Source organism: Dermacentor albipictus, chromosome 9 (genome assembly GCF_038994185.2).
Source record: "Dermacentor albipictus isolate Rhodes 1998 colony chromosome 9, USDA_Dalb.pri_finalv2, whole genome shotgun sequence".
NCBI lineage: Eukaryota > Metazoa > Arthropoda > Arachnida > Ixodida > Ixodidae > Dermacentor > Dermacentor albipictus.
Genome location: NC_091829.1, coordinates 26,802,576 through 26,818,264, shown reverse-complemented (window position 1 = coordinate 26,818,264; position 15,689 = coordinate 26,802,576). Strand labels below are relative to the sequence as shown.

General features: G+C 47.4%; 1 protein-coding gene across 5 annotated transcripts in view; it reads right to left on the bottom strand.

The window, feature by feature from the left end:
• The window catches only part of LOC139049596 (uncharacterized), a 279,537-nt gene that overhangs the window by 145,717 nt on the left and 118,131 nt on the right, over window positions 1-15,689 (bottom strand). Inside the window, exon 1 of one of the 5 annotated variants that reach the window (XM_070525167.1) lies at window positions 13,486-14,110. The exons of the other annotated variants lie outside the window; for them this stretch is intronic. Within the exon in view, the coding sequence (XP_070381268.1) occupies window positions 13,486-13,560 (75 nt within the window). The 5' untranslated portion in view covers window positions 13,561-14,110. Of the gene's footprint in view, window positions 1-13,485; window positions 14,111-15,689 lie in introns of those variants that run through there. 5 annotated transcript variants of the gene reach the window in all.

The window sequence follows — 15,689 nt, the reverse complement described above, 5'->3', positions numbered from 1 at the left end:
ATTACTTGCAGCGAGCATACCGATAATTGTATCGGAAATCGATGAACCGCGTGGCCCCGGTCCTTCATCCAAACCCGCCGGTCGTAGTTTCGTGTTATCCCGTCCGCGAACTCTCTCGGCCATCGCCTACAGGGCCATTCACTAACGCTCTGACGGACTGAGAGAAGTTCGCAGAAGTTCGCCAAGTCTAGAGCCTCGCGAAGTTGTAAGTTGGACTGGTTGGTTTTGTTGTTCTTATTGGTTTTCCTCAAGCGTTGAATATCCGTTTACGTGCGAAGGATTTATGCATGGATAATCTATGAGCCATCACACAGAGAAGGCGGATTCTCAGATGTTGGGTCTTTGCCACGTTCCCGCTGAACATCCCAGCGCGCGCTCGGGCGGTGTGAGTGACGTCATAGCGGCAATGTTTATGGTCCACTAAAGAGGCAAAAAAAATTTTTTTTAAAAAAGTTCGGAGGTGCGACGCACGAATCAGAACCTATGTCAAGCGAAACTTTCACGAAGCGTTCAAATAAATGCTGTGCAACTAAATATTACGCGTACTACTGTCCTTACCTGAATCTCATGCAGCGTGTAATTTTATGCAAAGTTAACGCACCGGACAGCTCGCAACTTCATTGCCACGCAGTGCTTATGTTTAAGCAGTATACTGTTCAGAAGCTCATGTCATTCACAAACTCGTGTCATGTTCACAAGTTGTCTCGCTTTGAGAATTATGAGGCAGTCTAGTGTCGTGAGTTCGCAACAGGCCGTGAAGTCTTGCATGACAATGGGCGTTCGTTTCTACAGTCAGCCGTACGAATTCACCAAAGGGACATAACAAATTCAGTGCTGCGATGGGACAAATATCTGAATCGGTGTGGGGACTATGTGGAAAAATAGTTTAAGGTACGTAGAATAGTAAGTACATTTGTAATTACCTGTATGCACCTTATTTTGCCTAATCAAAGATAGAAGTAAAGACGGACGGACGGACGGACGGACGGACGGACGGACGGACGGACGGACGGACGGACGGACGGACGGACGGACAGACGGATAGACAGACGGACAGACAGACGGACGGACGGACGGACGGACGGACAGACGGATAGACAGACGGACAGACAGACGGACGGACGGACGGACAGACAGACAGACAGACAGACAGACAGACAGACAGACAGACAGACAGACAGACAGACAGACAGACAGACAGACAGACAGACAGACAGACAGACACAGACAGACAGACAGACAGACAGACAGACAGACAGACCGACGGACGGACCGACGGACGGACGGACGGACGGACGGACGGACGGACGGACGGACGGACGGACGGACAGACAGACAGACAGACAGACAGACAGACAGACAGACAGACAGACAGACAGACAGACAGACAGACAGACAGACAGACAGACAGACAGACAGACAGACAGACAGACAGACAGACAGACCGACGGACGGACCGACGGACGGACGGACGGACGGACGGACGGACGGACGGACAGACAGACAGACAGACAGACAGACAGACAGACAGACAGACAGACAGACAGACAGACAGACAGACAGACAGACAGACAGACAGACAGACAGACAGACAGACAGACCGACGGACGGACCGACGGACGGACGGACGGACGGACGGACGGACGGACGGACGGACGGACGGACGGACGGACGGACGGACGGACGGACAGACAGACAGACAGACAGACAGACAGACAGACAGACAGACAGACAGACAGACAGACCTTGGAAAGTGTATGAAGTACCCTTAAGATGCTAAGCCCACTAAAGAAAGATTAAAAAATATAAGTGCAAGAGGTCCCTGTTGCAATTTCACTTTTACAGCGATCGCTGTCATGAGCATTTGAAAGTCCGCTGTTGCCGCAGGCGTTCGTCGCTGGAATCCCAGAGGGTTTGTGTGCATTTTAACGAAAGCTGCATTGCCCCGCGAGGATTCCAACTACAGAACAACAGATTGTCAGTAGCAAATTCAACATCTCAGACATTCTTGTTCTTGTTCCCTAGTGAAATGGCGCAGCCCACTCTGGGGGATCGGCCATGAATCGGGCGGTCGTTATCATTTTCGTTTTTCTTCTCTAATGGCGCATACCCACTGCGGGAGTTTGGTCAAGATTCGGATGGTATTTGGAAAGAAGTAAATTTCTTATGAAATCAACAGAAAATTTCGGGGTGGAATGAATTAAAAATGCAGCACGACAAGCTTATCAAGTACACAGCATGAAAACAACTATAAAATCATTCACAGTAGTGGAGGCACCTGTTCTTGCTTGAACACAAATAACGATAAAAGAATAAGAAAAACTGAAACACCCCCTCCTTTCACTTCCTCTTCATTGTTTTTTTTTCCTTATGATATTTATTACAGTGAGTATAACATTGCCCTCGATAACTATAGCAGCACTACCCAACAGGCAATAGATTTTTGGTATGACAAGGAGCTGGAATTGAGGTCACTGCGGCTATGCTGCACCAAAGAATATTGGGCCTGGATCTTGGGCGCTCCTCAAAAGGATTGGCTGGAGCGACGCTCTGCCGCTTATCCTTAAAGCGACAACTAGGTGAGGAGCACAAAAGAAGCCATTAGCAAGAAACGAAAAAGTAGGAAGAAAGAGACGTGGCATTCCTCTTCTCCACCACCAGGGTTCGCCTCCTACACAAACGAGCACGACTCGGACTGGAGCTGTATCTCAGACCATGGCCTTTGAGATCGCAGCGGAGCTCCTTTTGAGATCTCGGAAGCCACGCACGGACAAAAGTTTTCTTCGCGAAAGGGCACTGCATGAACCGTTCTGCGAACGTTTTCTCCAACCGATGCAGCATAAAACAGCGCAAGACTTACACACTGCGCATAATATTGTTTCTGCTATCTCGTCATTATTTCAAATTATGAGCGAAAGTGTCACTGAATAATGTGTCACTCTGGTGCAGTAAATGTCTAATGAAACTTAACGTAACCAAATGTAAAGCTATGCAAATTTCCCGCCGTTCAAAATGCAGTGACACGCGCCTATACTTTCTTACCAGTAATCAGCTAACGCCTGTTGACGCATAGAAGTATCTCGGTCTTCATATCACAAATAACCTCTCATGGTCCACCCACACTGAGTACGTCAGTAATAATGCTAACCGCATGCTTGGATACCTGCGTCGTAATTTTGCATCTGCGCCTTCATCCCTTAAAGTAATTCTTTTCCGAACATTGGTACGATCAAAGCTCGAATACGCATGCGCCATATGGGATCCCGCTCAAACCACTCTTAACTCTTGCCCTAGAATCAATCCAATTACGTGCAGCCAGATTCATTTTATCAAATTACTCACATGATTCCAGCGTTACAGCAATGAAAAATACCCTAAAGTTACCCAATCTTTCATCCCGTAGAAAATGCGCTCGCCTTTATCTATTTCATAACATTTTTCACTTCAACCCTGTATTAAAGACCAGCTTCTCACACAACCGTTTCACGTTTCATCTCGTTCACATCATTGCTTTAAAGTAAGCGTGCCGTCATGTAAGACTAATCTTTACAGTGATTTTTTCATTCCTCGAATAAGCACGGAATGCAACCATCTTCCCACTGCCATCGCTCCCATCACGGACGCTACTGACTTAAACGCCATTCAACATGCCTTTGCTTAAATCCAATGTTATTTCCACAAATTGTTTTGTTATGTTTCCTACACGCCGTTTTGCAGTGCCTCCGGGCCCTAAAGGTAAATAAAAAAATAAATAAATAAAAGTGCGACTTTTTAAATGTAAGTTTTGACAGATGACTTTTTTATTTTTACAGACCTGCTCTGAGAACCAAAGAAAACAGTTTGTTGCTTCTTGACTGTGTATGTCTGTCGTCACCACGTACCCAAATGAAATTCCAATTTACGTCCGCCGCGTTCTAGCTGCAAAAGAAGGGCGGTCAAAGTGAAATCAGGCGGTCGGCACAGTGCTATCGTTTCTCCATTCTCTGGCCCGGCGAATTAATTATCCATTACTTGTTTGCGTTCCGTTGTCGGACTTCGCACAAGGAGAAAAAATAACAGCAACTGCACTCTCGAACTGATGCTTAGATGTAGTTTTCTCTCTCTCTCTCTCTCTCTCTGTCTCTCTCTCTCTCTCTCTTCTCTCTCTCTCGGTCTTTTTTTTTCTCTCGTAGTAATCGAATGGCGATCATTCAAACAAGCAAATCTGATAAAAATGAAACCGTCCTGAGTGGTGATGGCAAGCACCAATTCTACGGCTGGTTTTGGTGCAAAACAAGCGATGTCACAATTCTTCTCAATGAGGCAAAGAGCTAGTGAAACGCACGAAGTTATGATTAGAGCTATTCTAACAATCACTTTGCCATTACTCTGGCGCCTTTCCCGAATTTCCGCATCCGATAACTACGGCTTCAAATGATGAAGGAAGCGAAGAGAAAGAAGCACCAAATTTACGGGTGATCCCACACTCTCTTTGGCGGTCGTTCAAAGCTTAGCACGTGATCTTGAATTCTATCTTGAATTTTGATAGTGAATTTCGCCTATTTAAATACCAGACACTACTGTGTTCAACAGTCTGGCCAGTAACACGATTACCATTCGATCAGTGAGGCTCCGTGTTTGTAATGTTGCACCCCACAGTCGTTAGACTTCAATAGTCCTCGACAGTTCTCGAGTTGCGACTAGCGCAACCGAATTCAGTGCAGAGAAGGCAGGGCGAAACTATCTTTCCTTTCCCTTGTATTTTAATGGGAAACACGCACGTTGAAATTCCATCCTTAAAGGTTTCTTCGTACTCCCTCTGCGTCTGTCCGTACGCTCTGCTGAAAAAGAACTATCATCACCGCGCCGCCTTGACCACGATAATGTAATGTACAGACTATCGAAGCATAGACTACGAATAGTGGACAGGTAGGAAGTCATGTCCGATAGAGTGCGCACGAAAGTTGACTTCCACAGACTTTCCCGTTGGGGGTCAAATTAACACTCTGTGCTGGTACCGAACCCACTTTGCATTTGTATGCATTTGCCCTTGCGCGCCTGTGCATTTTTAGGGGGAACTTTTTTTTTTTTAATCGCAATGACATTACGCTTTCTGCTATCTGCTTGAGGTGCAAGTTCGATCAGTGAAAGACAGGGCTAGTCCTGACGCTCCTTTTTTCATTGCCTTTTAGTTGCGCTGTTAATATGTTACCATAATTTAAGAACTACAGGCCAAAGCAACAGTTAGCTTAGTCATCATGCTTAATTATTTATTTTTTCCCAAGCAATTATGCTTGCCTGTAGCGTATTGAAAACCACATAATTCCACAACGCGAAAACTATGCGCGACTAATTGCCCTACAACAATTTCGCGATAAAAATTAGATTTATGAATGTTTACATGACATCCACAAGGTCCTTCGAAGCCAGAAGGACGAAGTTAAGGCTAGTATATATATAGCGCCTATCGATTCCATGCTACTGTTCTTTCTAGTGTATCGAATATATAAAAGCTTGGTGCTTCGATCGGCTATCAACAATATATCTTTTCCTAACGTTAGCCGCCTAGGGCAACAATCGACGGCGAACATTCGACGGTGTGGAAATTTCGCAAACACCGCCCCGAAAAGTGTTCTGCCGTTTTAAGAACGATCACTCCCAACTGCTGATCTTTTTCTCTCCTTTTCTTTTCTTTCCTTCGTTTTGCCAGCACTGCTGCAGACGGCAGCGCCAACACAAATACGTAACATCGCGCTTGTATCCTCAACCATACAAAGCGGCCAGCTACCGGTTTCGTTGTCAAAGAAACAAGGTACTTCACCAAACATTGCAGAATCCGCCGCTATCCCTTTGAATTCAATCTTTCTCAATCGGTTCGTGTTCGACCGCTCTGGAGAGCAGCGGAACAAATTTGACTGGCAACATCCGGCGCCTAACAAAGCGATCACCTCCACACGGTGTGCATCGCGCGAAAATTGAAGTGTACTCAGAGAACGTAACGTGCACATCTTCGTCGACCTTCGAGAAAAGAAAAAAAAAGAAAGGCGGCGAAATTCTTCGCCCGGGGTGCCTTACGTTGTTCGCAGCCGCATGGAACGCTAGAGGCAGCAACAGGCGCGATGCGATGGAGTGATGCTGAGAGGCGGCGGGCGGAAAGGGAATGAAAATCATCCGAGCGCGTGTTTATTCGACAGCTGCCGAGACGGGGTGCCTTCTCCTTCTCGGTTCGTCGTTTCCGCGTTTTCGGTTCGAGCAAAGGATATACCGTGTCTACTCGATGCGGTACTCGGGCCACGGTATATAGTGCCGACTTTGCGTCCCGCGAAACGCAGACACTATCAACTTTTGTGCCAGACTCTGGTCTCAACGAGATCATTTGATTCTGTATGTTATGCGACGTGTGTCGTTATTGTCATACGTTACGTTCTCTGTGTGTAGTTTCATTTACAGTCGCATTCACCTGAAGTAACTTGCTAAGCGTGCCGCCGGGCAAAAATCTCCAGCTTTCATTATAGATTATATGTATGTATGTATGTATGTATGTATGTATGTATGTATGTATGTATGTATGTATGTATGTATGTATGTATGTATGTATGTATGTATGTATGTATGTATGTATGTATGTATGTATGTATGTATGTATGTATGTATGTAATCGTTTTCTCTTCACGCCAAGATAGGGTAGTAAACAGTCTAATGGGTATAGCATCGGCTGCCTGTGCTGAGGGAACCGGGCTCGAAACCAACCATAGCACCAACTTGGGTCACTGCGTATCTGACACGGGGCTTATTTTTTAAACCTTCTGCGGTAATAACGTGGCTAGCATATTGTCCATAATATAGAACCATAATGTCCCTTAATAATAATGGAATTAGCATTCTTAGGGACTTCACGCACTTTCCGGTATCAATCTATCGACTCTAGCGTGCCCTCCACAACAACACACCTGCGATGTTTCTTTCTTTCCTTTTTTTTTTTTCCACAGCTAGAGGTAGAAAACGCAATTTCGTTGAATCTAAAGCTCCCGTCAATGTTCACACTTTAAAAACTCCAAAATAGAATACAGTTGCCTGTTCCCTCACCGGGTTTCCATGGTAAGCGAGAGAAATGGGGATTTGATGTCCCGTGCGTAAAAGAAACTGTGTTGCATCCGAGCCACACTGGAGTGGCCATCAATACTGGTGCACCATCGGTGCCCAATGATGACAGGCTTTAGGCGCTCGCACGTGCGCAAACACCTACGGTACGACATCGCACGGCCTCCGAGATTGGTAGAGAGAAAGAAGCTTTATTTCCGCGTTACTTTACTTTTAGAGACTAATTCTGAGCGATTCTTTCTCAGTCACTCTATACTTCGTGACTCTATTCAAAGTGATTACATTTCTGGAGACTATTTCTTAGTGACTCTACTTCTCGTGACTATTTCGCTGACTGAGTCAAGGGAAGGTATTCTGTAAGAGTCCACGAAGTGGACATGTCCATTTCGTCTACTGCTCAAGAGCTGATTGGCTTTGGCGCCTCGCTGCTGCGGACGCCATATCCCAGCCCAGCCAATCAAAACTTCAACAGCACACGAAATGGACACGTCGAGTAGGTGTACCATTGCATAATACTTCCACAGGTGTGTCTCCGTTAGTGGCTCCGAGTCTTTTTTGCTGGTCCCATTGACGCGTTTTATGCGGGCCACGAGCAGTGGCCATGTAATCTACGACGCGCATCTCTCCCGGTAGAGCGGTCCCACTTTCCCAGATGTAGGGAAGGTAGGGTGGTATACTTGAGCGACTCAAGAAAGTGTCCAGAGGAGAGTGCTCCCCGGAAACATGAAGTACCTACGGCCGTTGGCCGCGTACTTGACACGCCGCTTTGTCAGGTGTGCTTTCCTCAGTGTAGTGTTGAATAACATCCACGAGTACTGGGTTTGTGCCTGGCGTATCAATACAGCGTCCTCTCCAGTTTGTGTCGGCGGTGGAAGGCGGTAAGAGGAGTCTGTTGTTCTTTTGGACTCCTCGAGGCGATTCGAGAATGGAGAGTGGCGCCGCATTCTCGTTTCTGACGCACACGTCATATTTTGGCGGATTTCTCCCGAAAGTGCGCGTTAAAAAGGAGCAAATGCGGTATTCTTTGAGTCCCGCCTGTGGCACGTGTAGAAGAAGACAGGCCGGCAGCGCACCAGAACGAAACGCAAGAAACCGACTCGCGGAGGCGCGGGAGCGTCGCGAGAGAACACGTCCGTGGATATTTCGGAATAAAGCCCGAGGGTTAGCGAGCGGAGTCACAACAGATATGTATATGAAGGCCTGACTATGCGAGCAAGAGAAAACAAAAGCACAGCGGGCTGTGGAATGCAGCGACGTAAGCTGATGGCGTCAGCCTGATCAAGAAAGGCGAACAAAGAGGCTTAAGAACGCAGTAAAGGAAATATCCGAGAAATGTGCGCGAAATGACAGCGTAATGACCCGAATGAATTATGCCCACGAAGGCTGAGAAAGGTCCCAGACAATGGGCAAAACATTGGCGTTAAGAAAGAGCACAGCCTCACGAGACACCGCCGACGCGATGCCTGCCAAGAGCCATTCATTAACTAGAGCCGAGAAGAGACTTCAGGCGTAGCGGACAGCCATATATGTAGAGAGGGGAAGCATAACCAAACCAAACCAGAGGGCTAAACACCAGCTTGCGCTGGGCCTCTTTCGGTGGCCCTCTCGGGAGTCGGCGCTTTGGCCCCGCTGCGGGAATGCGCGCGACGAACTTGCCTAATGTTCTGTGTTTGAAATAGAGGCTGCGGTGCGATTATTATCACTATAGTTATTAGTATTTAGATATTCGGATGAACCTGCGCACATTAGGTACGTTTGAATGATTAACCCTAGTATTCAATTCTCGTTGGTACAACTATGCGCATATTAACATGTCGCTCTAAATATTTTTTATTCATGCTATTCAAACATTGTTTATTAAGGGCGAATGGGAGGAGAGATAATTAACAACAGAGCAGATGCCAAACGTTAATTATGAGGAAAAAATAACACCAAGAACATATGCTCAGCAGATTTGCCCTAAAAGATGTAGCATACAGTACTATATTCGTGATAAAATTCTGAAATCCGAACACGTAATACAACTGATATTCATAATACAGCATTACGACACGTAGTGCTGCCTTGTTATGTTTAATTTAGTCTATTTACTACGATTACCCACGAAGTACCCCAGACACAATAACAATTCTTCTTTTTCGACAGCAATTACAGGAACGCTCGAGGCACACGCTTATCGTCGACGTCGGCGTTGTCATGCTGTCCCAATATCGACGGAGCCTCAGAGGACATTAAGAGACGCGGGCTGCGTTCATGTGGAAAAGAAACTACAAAGCGAAGTGGACTCACGGTCCACGCTTCGACTAATCGAAGCTCGGTGGCAGAGCCAGGACAGGGTTCCACGTGCGGCTGAGTTCCATCTCCCCAAAATTAAAAAGCTCAGTTCAAAGGTCGCCGTTTCGACACGACCGCCCAACCCAAACGAGCATCGTAGACGTTGATCCCCTCGTACACGAAGGAGGACTTCCAGGACGTATTCCCAAAGTTGCAGTAATGCAGGAACACGGGGAAGCGCACTGTATTGCTGACAAAGGGGACGCCCTACTTCCAAGGCGACTGCGTTTTTAATGTAACGTCATTGAAAACGGTAGCTAGTCTCGAAACTTCTTTTTGGCGCCGGGGTACTTGGAACCGACTAACCGACAAAGTAAAACGAAAGATGGGATCGTTAGGCGAATAGCCAAAAGCATACTTGTGAAAAGCAGATATAGGAATGCTGGCATCTGCACGCAGAAGACGGTATAAGGGTGGTGGCGTGAGGGGGGATATGTGAGAAAGAGTAACACACCCGTAACATTTTTTAAGGTCCTCGCTTTCCTGCGCACAATATCGCCGAAAGAAGCCAGCACGCGGCCGGGGCTTACAAGTTGCGCTCGAATGACGTAACAGCGCGAACTGAAACAGCCGCCTCTGGACCTCATTACAATAAAAGTTTTCACACACACACACACACACACACACACACACACACACACACACACACACACACACACACACACACACACACACACACACACACACACACACACACACACACACACACACACACACACACACACACACACACACACACACACACACAAAAGAAAAAGAGGGAAGCCCGATAATGCATATATACGCGATACTCAGTTTCCGTGTTCGGGTAGATTTCCGTCAGCCCTTTTACGCCTTTGTTATAAACATGAAGCACCTTGCGCAAGGGCAATATATTTCTGAGCAGGGTACGAAGCAAGTGGCGTTACTTCTGGCTTGCACAAACCTCAACGGTTCCGCAACTAAAAGTCCTGGTCATGAATTGTCTAAAAATGAAACATTTATTCGCAGCTGCCTGAGTTAAAGGGGCCGTGAAAAACATTTTCTTTAAGATAAGTAACAAAACATTGCCGATCTGCAGAAGAGGCTCATGTCAATATGAGAACCAACTGTTCTTGCAATGCATGCAGCAGAGAATTTACGATTTCGCGTCAAACAAAGCGAAACATTACTTGCTCTCGCTTCCGCAATGTCTTTATGCAGCGTCACCGAAAGCAACTGTACCCACCAACAGCTATTGGCTGATTTCGTGATCGCGAGAACATCTTCAATAGCACTATTATCGCTAATTTTTAATTAAATAAATGCAAGAAATACGTATGTCTGCGATTATCTTATGAGTTATGATTCGGATGATTTGAAAATATTTTTCGGCTTGTGATTCGTGAGACAACGTCTTTTAATACCGCGATCTTCTACCATTGGTCCGAATGTGTTTCAGCGCCCCGTTTTGGGCAACGTTTTAACCCGCCAGCCATGTGCATCGGTGTGCATCACATACGCATGTTCATCGCGCTCTGTGTTTTGCTGAAACTTACATTGCGCGCGTAATAGCGGTAATATTATATCGGGCGCTACTGCGCTCAGTACGACTCGCAGTGCAAATTATTCAGACTGCGATGTACAGCGCTACCTTCGCTAAACACTGAATCAGTTATCCACGTTAAGCATTCAAATCATTCATAACAGTGAGGATCACTTCAGCAAAAGAAAGGCGCCTACTTGCACCTTAGCATTAGGGAGTGTTCTACCCTCGAAACAAAGCCCTCGCTGCCATTTCCCGGTGTATTTAGATTGGTTAACAAGTGAAACCTTATTGTGAAAAAAAAAAATGTTTCGTTAGCCCTTCGCTTCAATATCCATCGTAAATAGACACTAGGTGTGCTGAAAATTGTCAAATTCCACACTACTGCCAAATTTCGCCATGTTCACGTTTTGAGCCACTCGGAAAGGGCCGCAACAGCTCTGTGGGCCAATCAGAATTTACAAGAAGGCGAATTTCACAATATGGTGGAATGCGATAATGTTCACAAGGTTGTAGCAGGGCAAACTGGGAACATGAAACGAGCACTTGAAGCCGAAAAATGCTATTGCATTTAGTACGTTGTGCCTCGGACTGTCGGAACACCGAAAAAATTCGATTGCTCTAACAGTCCGCAATATTGTTCCTGAATAATTTTCGCTTGGCTAGAGGTTGAATTACCACGGTGCTAACAATGTTTCGGGAGAACTTATTGCGCGGAAACATCACAACCAAATAAATACACTTGCAATTACGTTGCAAGGACAAGCGCGACTCGTGCTAGCAGTGGTCGATCCGCAAATCTTTCCATTGTTATAATAGCCCTGGCGACCACGCGAGTGCCTGATAAGAATGCATCTGCTATCAACTGAGCTCCCTCACTTTGTTCACGACTTGCAGAAACGCAAGACAGCCCAAGAAAATCGCACTAGCGATTAAGCTGCTCTTTATAAGCTGTGGAAACAAACAAACAAATATAATAATCAGACCGCGACAACTTGGTGTGACCTACGCGCGCCGGAATCGACCAAAAAGTGAAGACGACGAAATGCGGTGCATCAAAAATAGATGCGCGGCGAAGCCCGATGCTGAAAGAGCGAAAAGAAATGACAATAGGGTTAGAATGCAAAACGTGCGGCGGAAAGGAAAAGGGCGTAGAAGAGGAGGAGAGGTCTGCTGCAGGAACAGCGGGGCGTCCGCTGGCGGTGCCGTTGACGACGTCGAGCGCGAGCTTTCCTCCTCGTCGTAATCGAGTTCTGACGGCAAGGTCAAGTTCGTCCAACAACCAGTCCGATGCTTTCTGCTGTTGCGTGCTTCCGACGCACCCCTCTCCCCTTCGTTTTTTCCCTGTGCCCTCTCTCTCTCTCACCCCACACTTCCTTCGGTGTCTTTAGGCGTACGAGTGGCCCTCTCTCTCTCTCTCGCCACACACTTCTTTTAGGCGTACGAGTGGAAAGGGCACGGAGCCGTGCGTGAGGCCTCTGCCGAAGCCATTCCAGCGAGAAGATGCAACCTTTCGCCGCGGTCGAGAGATGTGAACAACCCGTCTAGGGGCAAGGGCGGCGCGACTGTGAAAGAGAGCGAGGGGACACGCAAGCGAGAAACGCGCCGTTTCTCCTTTCCATCTTCATTATATCCCGCCCTTCCGCCGCCGAAAAAGCGATGGAGGAGGACCTCAGACCTACCGGTTTGCCGGGCGTTTTTCTTTTTCTGAAACCCTGCTCGACTCAGGTCGGGGCCCGAAGCAGCAAGAACGAGTCTCGTGATTCGGCTGAAGTCGGGTGTGCGCGCGGTATGCGTTCTGTCTCGACGGGAGCAGCCCCACCTGCTTTTTCTTGCCTTTTGATTCAGAAGCCACACCGGAACAGCCTAATTTATCACGTGACATTCACCTGCTGCCGCGGACAACGCGCTCGAAGATTATACAGCATAGCCTGGCACCCCTAGACTGAGAGCCGAACGATGCGATTCTCCACGATCTCAACCACTCAGTCCCGAGGAAGAAGAAGCCGAATAAGAAACAACGGCAAAGCTAGAATATACGTTTCGTCTAACACAGAAAGGGAGCCCCCGGCAGGAGGGGGCAAACAGTCTTTTATAAGTACGACAGTTCCTGCAAATGTTACGACAACGTCATTCACGTGAAGACTGTCAGCGTTTCTGAGATAGCTACAAGTGGCGTTAAGTAGGTTTGCTTTTGGGAACTAACATAAGCCCAATGGATCAGATTTAATGATCCTAGCTTCAAGAAGAAACGATCTCGCAGATGTGTGTAACGGTAATTCCATCAGGTTGAAGTCACACGCGTCTCATAGCGGAATAGAACCCGACGACAGTGGAAGACAACTGAACACACAGTGCTGAGTGTACGTTCCATCTGTATTCTGTTGTTTTCCTAGTTGTTTTGCACTGTAACTCATTCTTGACATTATGAGTAAAAAAGAAAGCTGCATTGCAACCTTCGTTGATCCCGTTAACGTTCCCTTACGCTCTTCCTGACACCCATTAGTATCACCATGCAGGAAAGAGTTAAGCACAGAAAGCACACCGTGGCAATTAGGCGTTCTTACCCGCACAGCAGGCTCACAGGAGCGAGCTTTCCTCCTCACATTCTGGAACGGAGCATCTTCCAGCAAGGTCCTCATTTCGGCGGCTCACACTCTTGCCAGCCCTCAGCAGCGAAGTTGCACGCGATCCGTCCGCAGTAACGACACTGACACCATCACCTAAGCCACGACCAGGGACCAGAACGACAGCCGTTCCGTCGTCGCGCTCCCCAAAAACACACACGCGCACTTGAGTCAAACTCTCACAACTGCCGAGCTACTGAAAGAGTTGACAATGCTCGAGTCAGTGAGGAGGGGAGAGGCTCTCGGAACGACCGGAACTACACGACCGTCCGAGCACGACGGGGCCGGGGAGTAGCAGACGACGACGACGACTCCAGGGGTGAGGCCTACGGGATCGATTCTACCGACTGGGACCGACGACGGGCTTGTTCCAGACCCACAGAGTAACTAAACTCACGCACGGACGCAAGGAGTCGAAGCACGCCGGACAGCTGACCGCGGCCGCGTGCACTTTTCAAAGTGACCGCAACGAACACGCGATCCCGACACGCTGCGAGCCGGCGCAGACCCGCGCGAAAATTTCGGCAGGATCCAAGTGGTTCGCCGGTCCGGAGCTTCCTTCTCTTTCTTTCGTGCGCCTCTCTTTCGCACGCGATCGCCACCATGCAACTCGCTCCTTTCGTCTTTCCCTCTTCGCTGTTTTCCCTCTCGCTCAAAGTGCCCGCCCTCTCCTACTAACCTCTCCCCGAAGGCGGCGAGCTCGAGTTCAGTGATGGAAGAGGGCGAGAAGATTCCTTCGACCCGTCAGGTGCTGCCATCTCGCGTTGGTGGGCTGCCGTGAAAGCGCGCTCCGGGCTTGTGTGTCGATCTTCATTCCTTCCCTTATGAGAAGCCATCGCTTCTTGCAAACAATAAAAGAGGGCGGCATGGAGCTGTCATTATTAAGGTCCCTACAGAAAGCCAGGGGTTTTTTGTTTTTTAATAGAGACTTTAGTCTTCATTGAACCACTGTGGGAATTTCGGAATTATTAATTATTCGTCTTCACGTTGTCATGAGCTCTAATCGTCGGTCTTAGATAACCTGGAAACGCATCCTAGTTTCGGGATTCCTCGTATTTCCACAAAACTTTAGCGCTGGCTGGCTTCAACGATAAAATTGCACCACGCAAGAAAGTTTATTATTATTATTATTATTATTATTATTATTATTATTATTATTATTATTATTGTCGTCGTTGTTGTTGTTGTTGTTGTTGTTGTTGTTGTTGTTGTTGTTGTTGTTGTTGTTGTTGTTGTTGTTGTTGTTTAACTAATGAACAAATGGATCAGTACATTCATGTTTGACCTGACTGACTCATTCACGCCAAGAAAACACAGGAGTCGAAGAAGGAACATAAAATTGAATCGTATCATTGACGGAGGCTACGGCAATTTGATGAGATCAGTTCAACAGCCCCCCCTCCCCCCCGCCTTCCATCAGGCAGGAATAGTTTGAAAAAATTTTACTCAAAAATCACTAAAGCACTTTTTCATGTTTGCTCGAACAGGGGGAGATAGACAGAAAAAAAAGGAAAGGCGCGCCAACCTAGGCGCAGTAAGGGCAAAAGCAGACGAATCCAGGCTGGTGCTCGCAAAAATATATGAAGCTTTATAGCAGGGAGATGAAGAAAACATATAGAGGTAATGAATAAAATCGGTAGGCTGGATTCCAGAAATGGCAATTGAAGTGGAAGGTAAGGCATCATGGGAACCAGCAGGTAAGAGAGAGAGAAAGCAAGGAGATGAAAGGCATGGAGGTCAACCAGACGAGCGTCCGGTTTGCTGCCCTATACTGGGGGTGAGAAAAGGGGGAATAGAAAGAGGGAGAGAGGGATCACTCTCTACAATTGGAAGGATGCAAAGGGACACTATAAGCGGTCTCGTAAACCGGTGCACAAGCTCTCTGGAGTTCAAATGCCTTCAATTGCCGATTGCACCAGCTGGACCCATTGCTACGGCTAAAACTGCCATCTAGCCTTTTCCGACGGGAAACAACCTTGCTGTACCGCTTGTGGCTGGAAGTGGCGTTCACGAAAGCTTACTCCTATCGTATGGGAATGGCCGATAGCCCAATGTGCGACTCCTGTAGGTGCGAGGCAACCATTGAGCACCTATTGTGCATCTGTCCTCGCTACGACGTACAACGCCTCTCTCTCAGGACAACT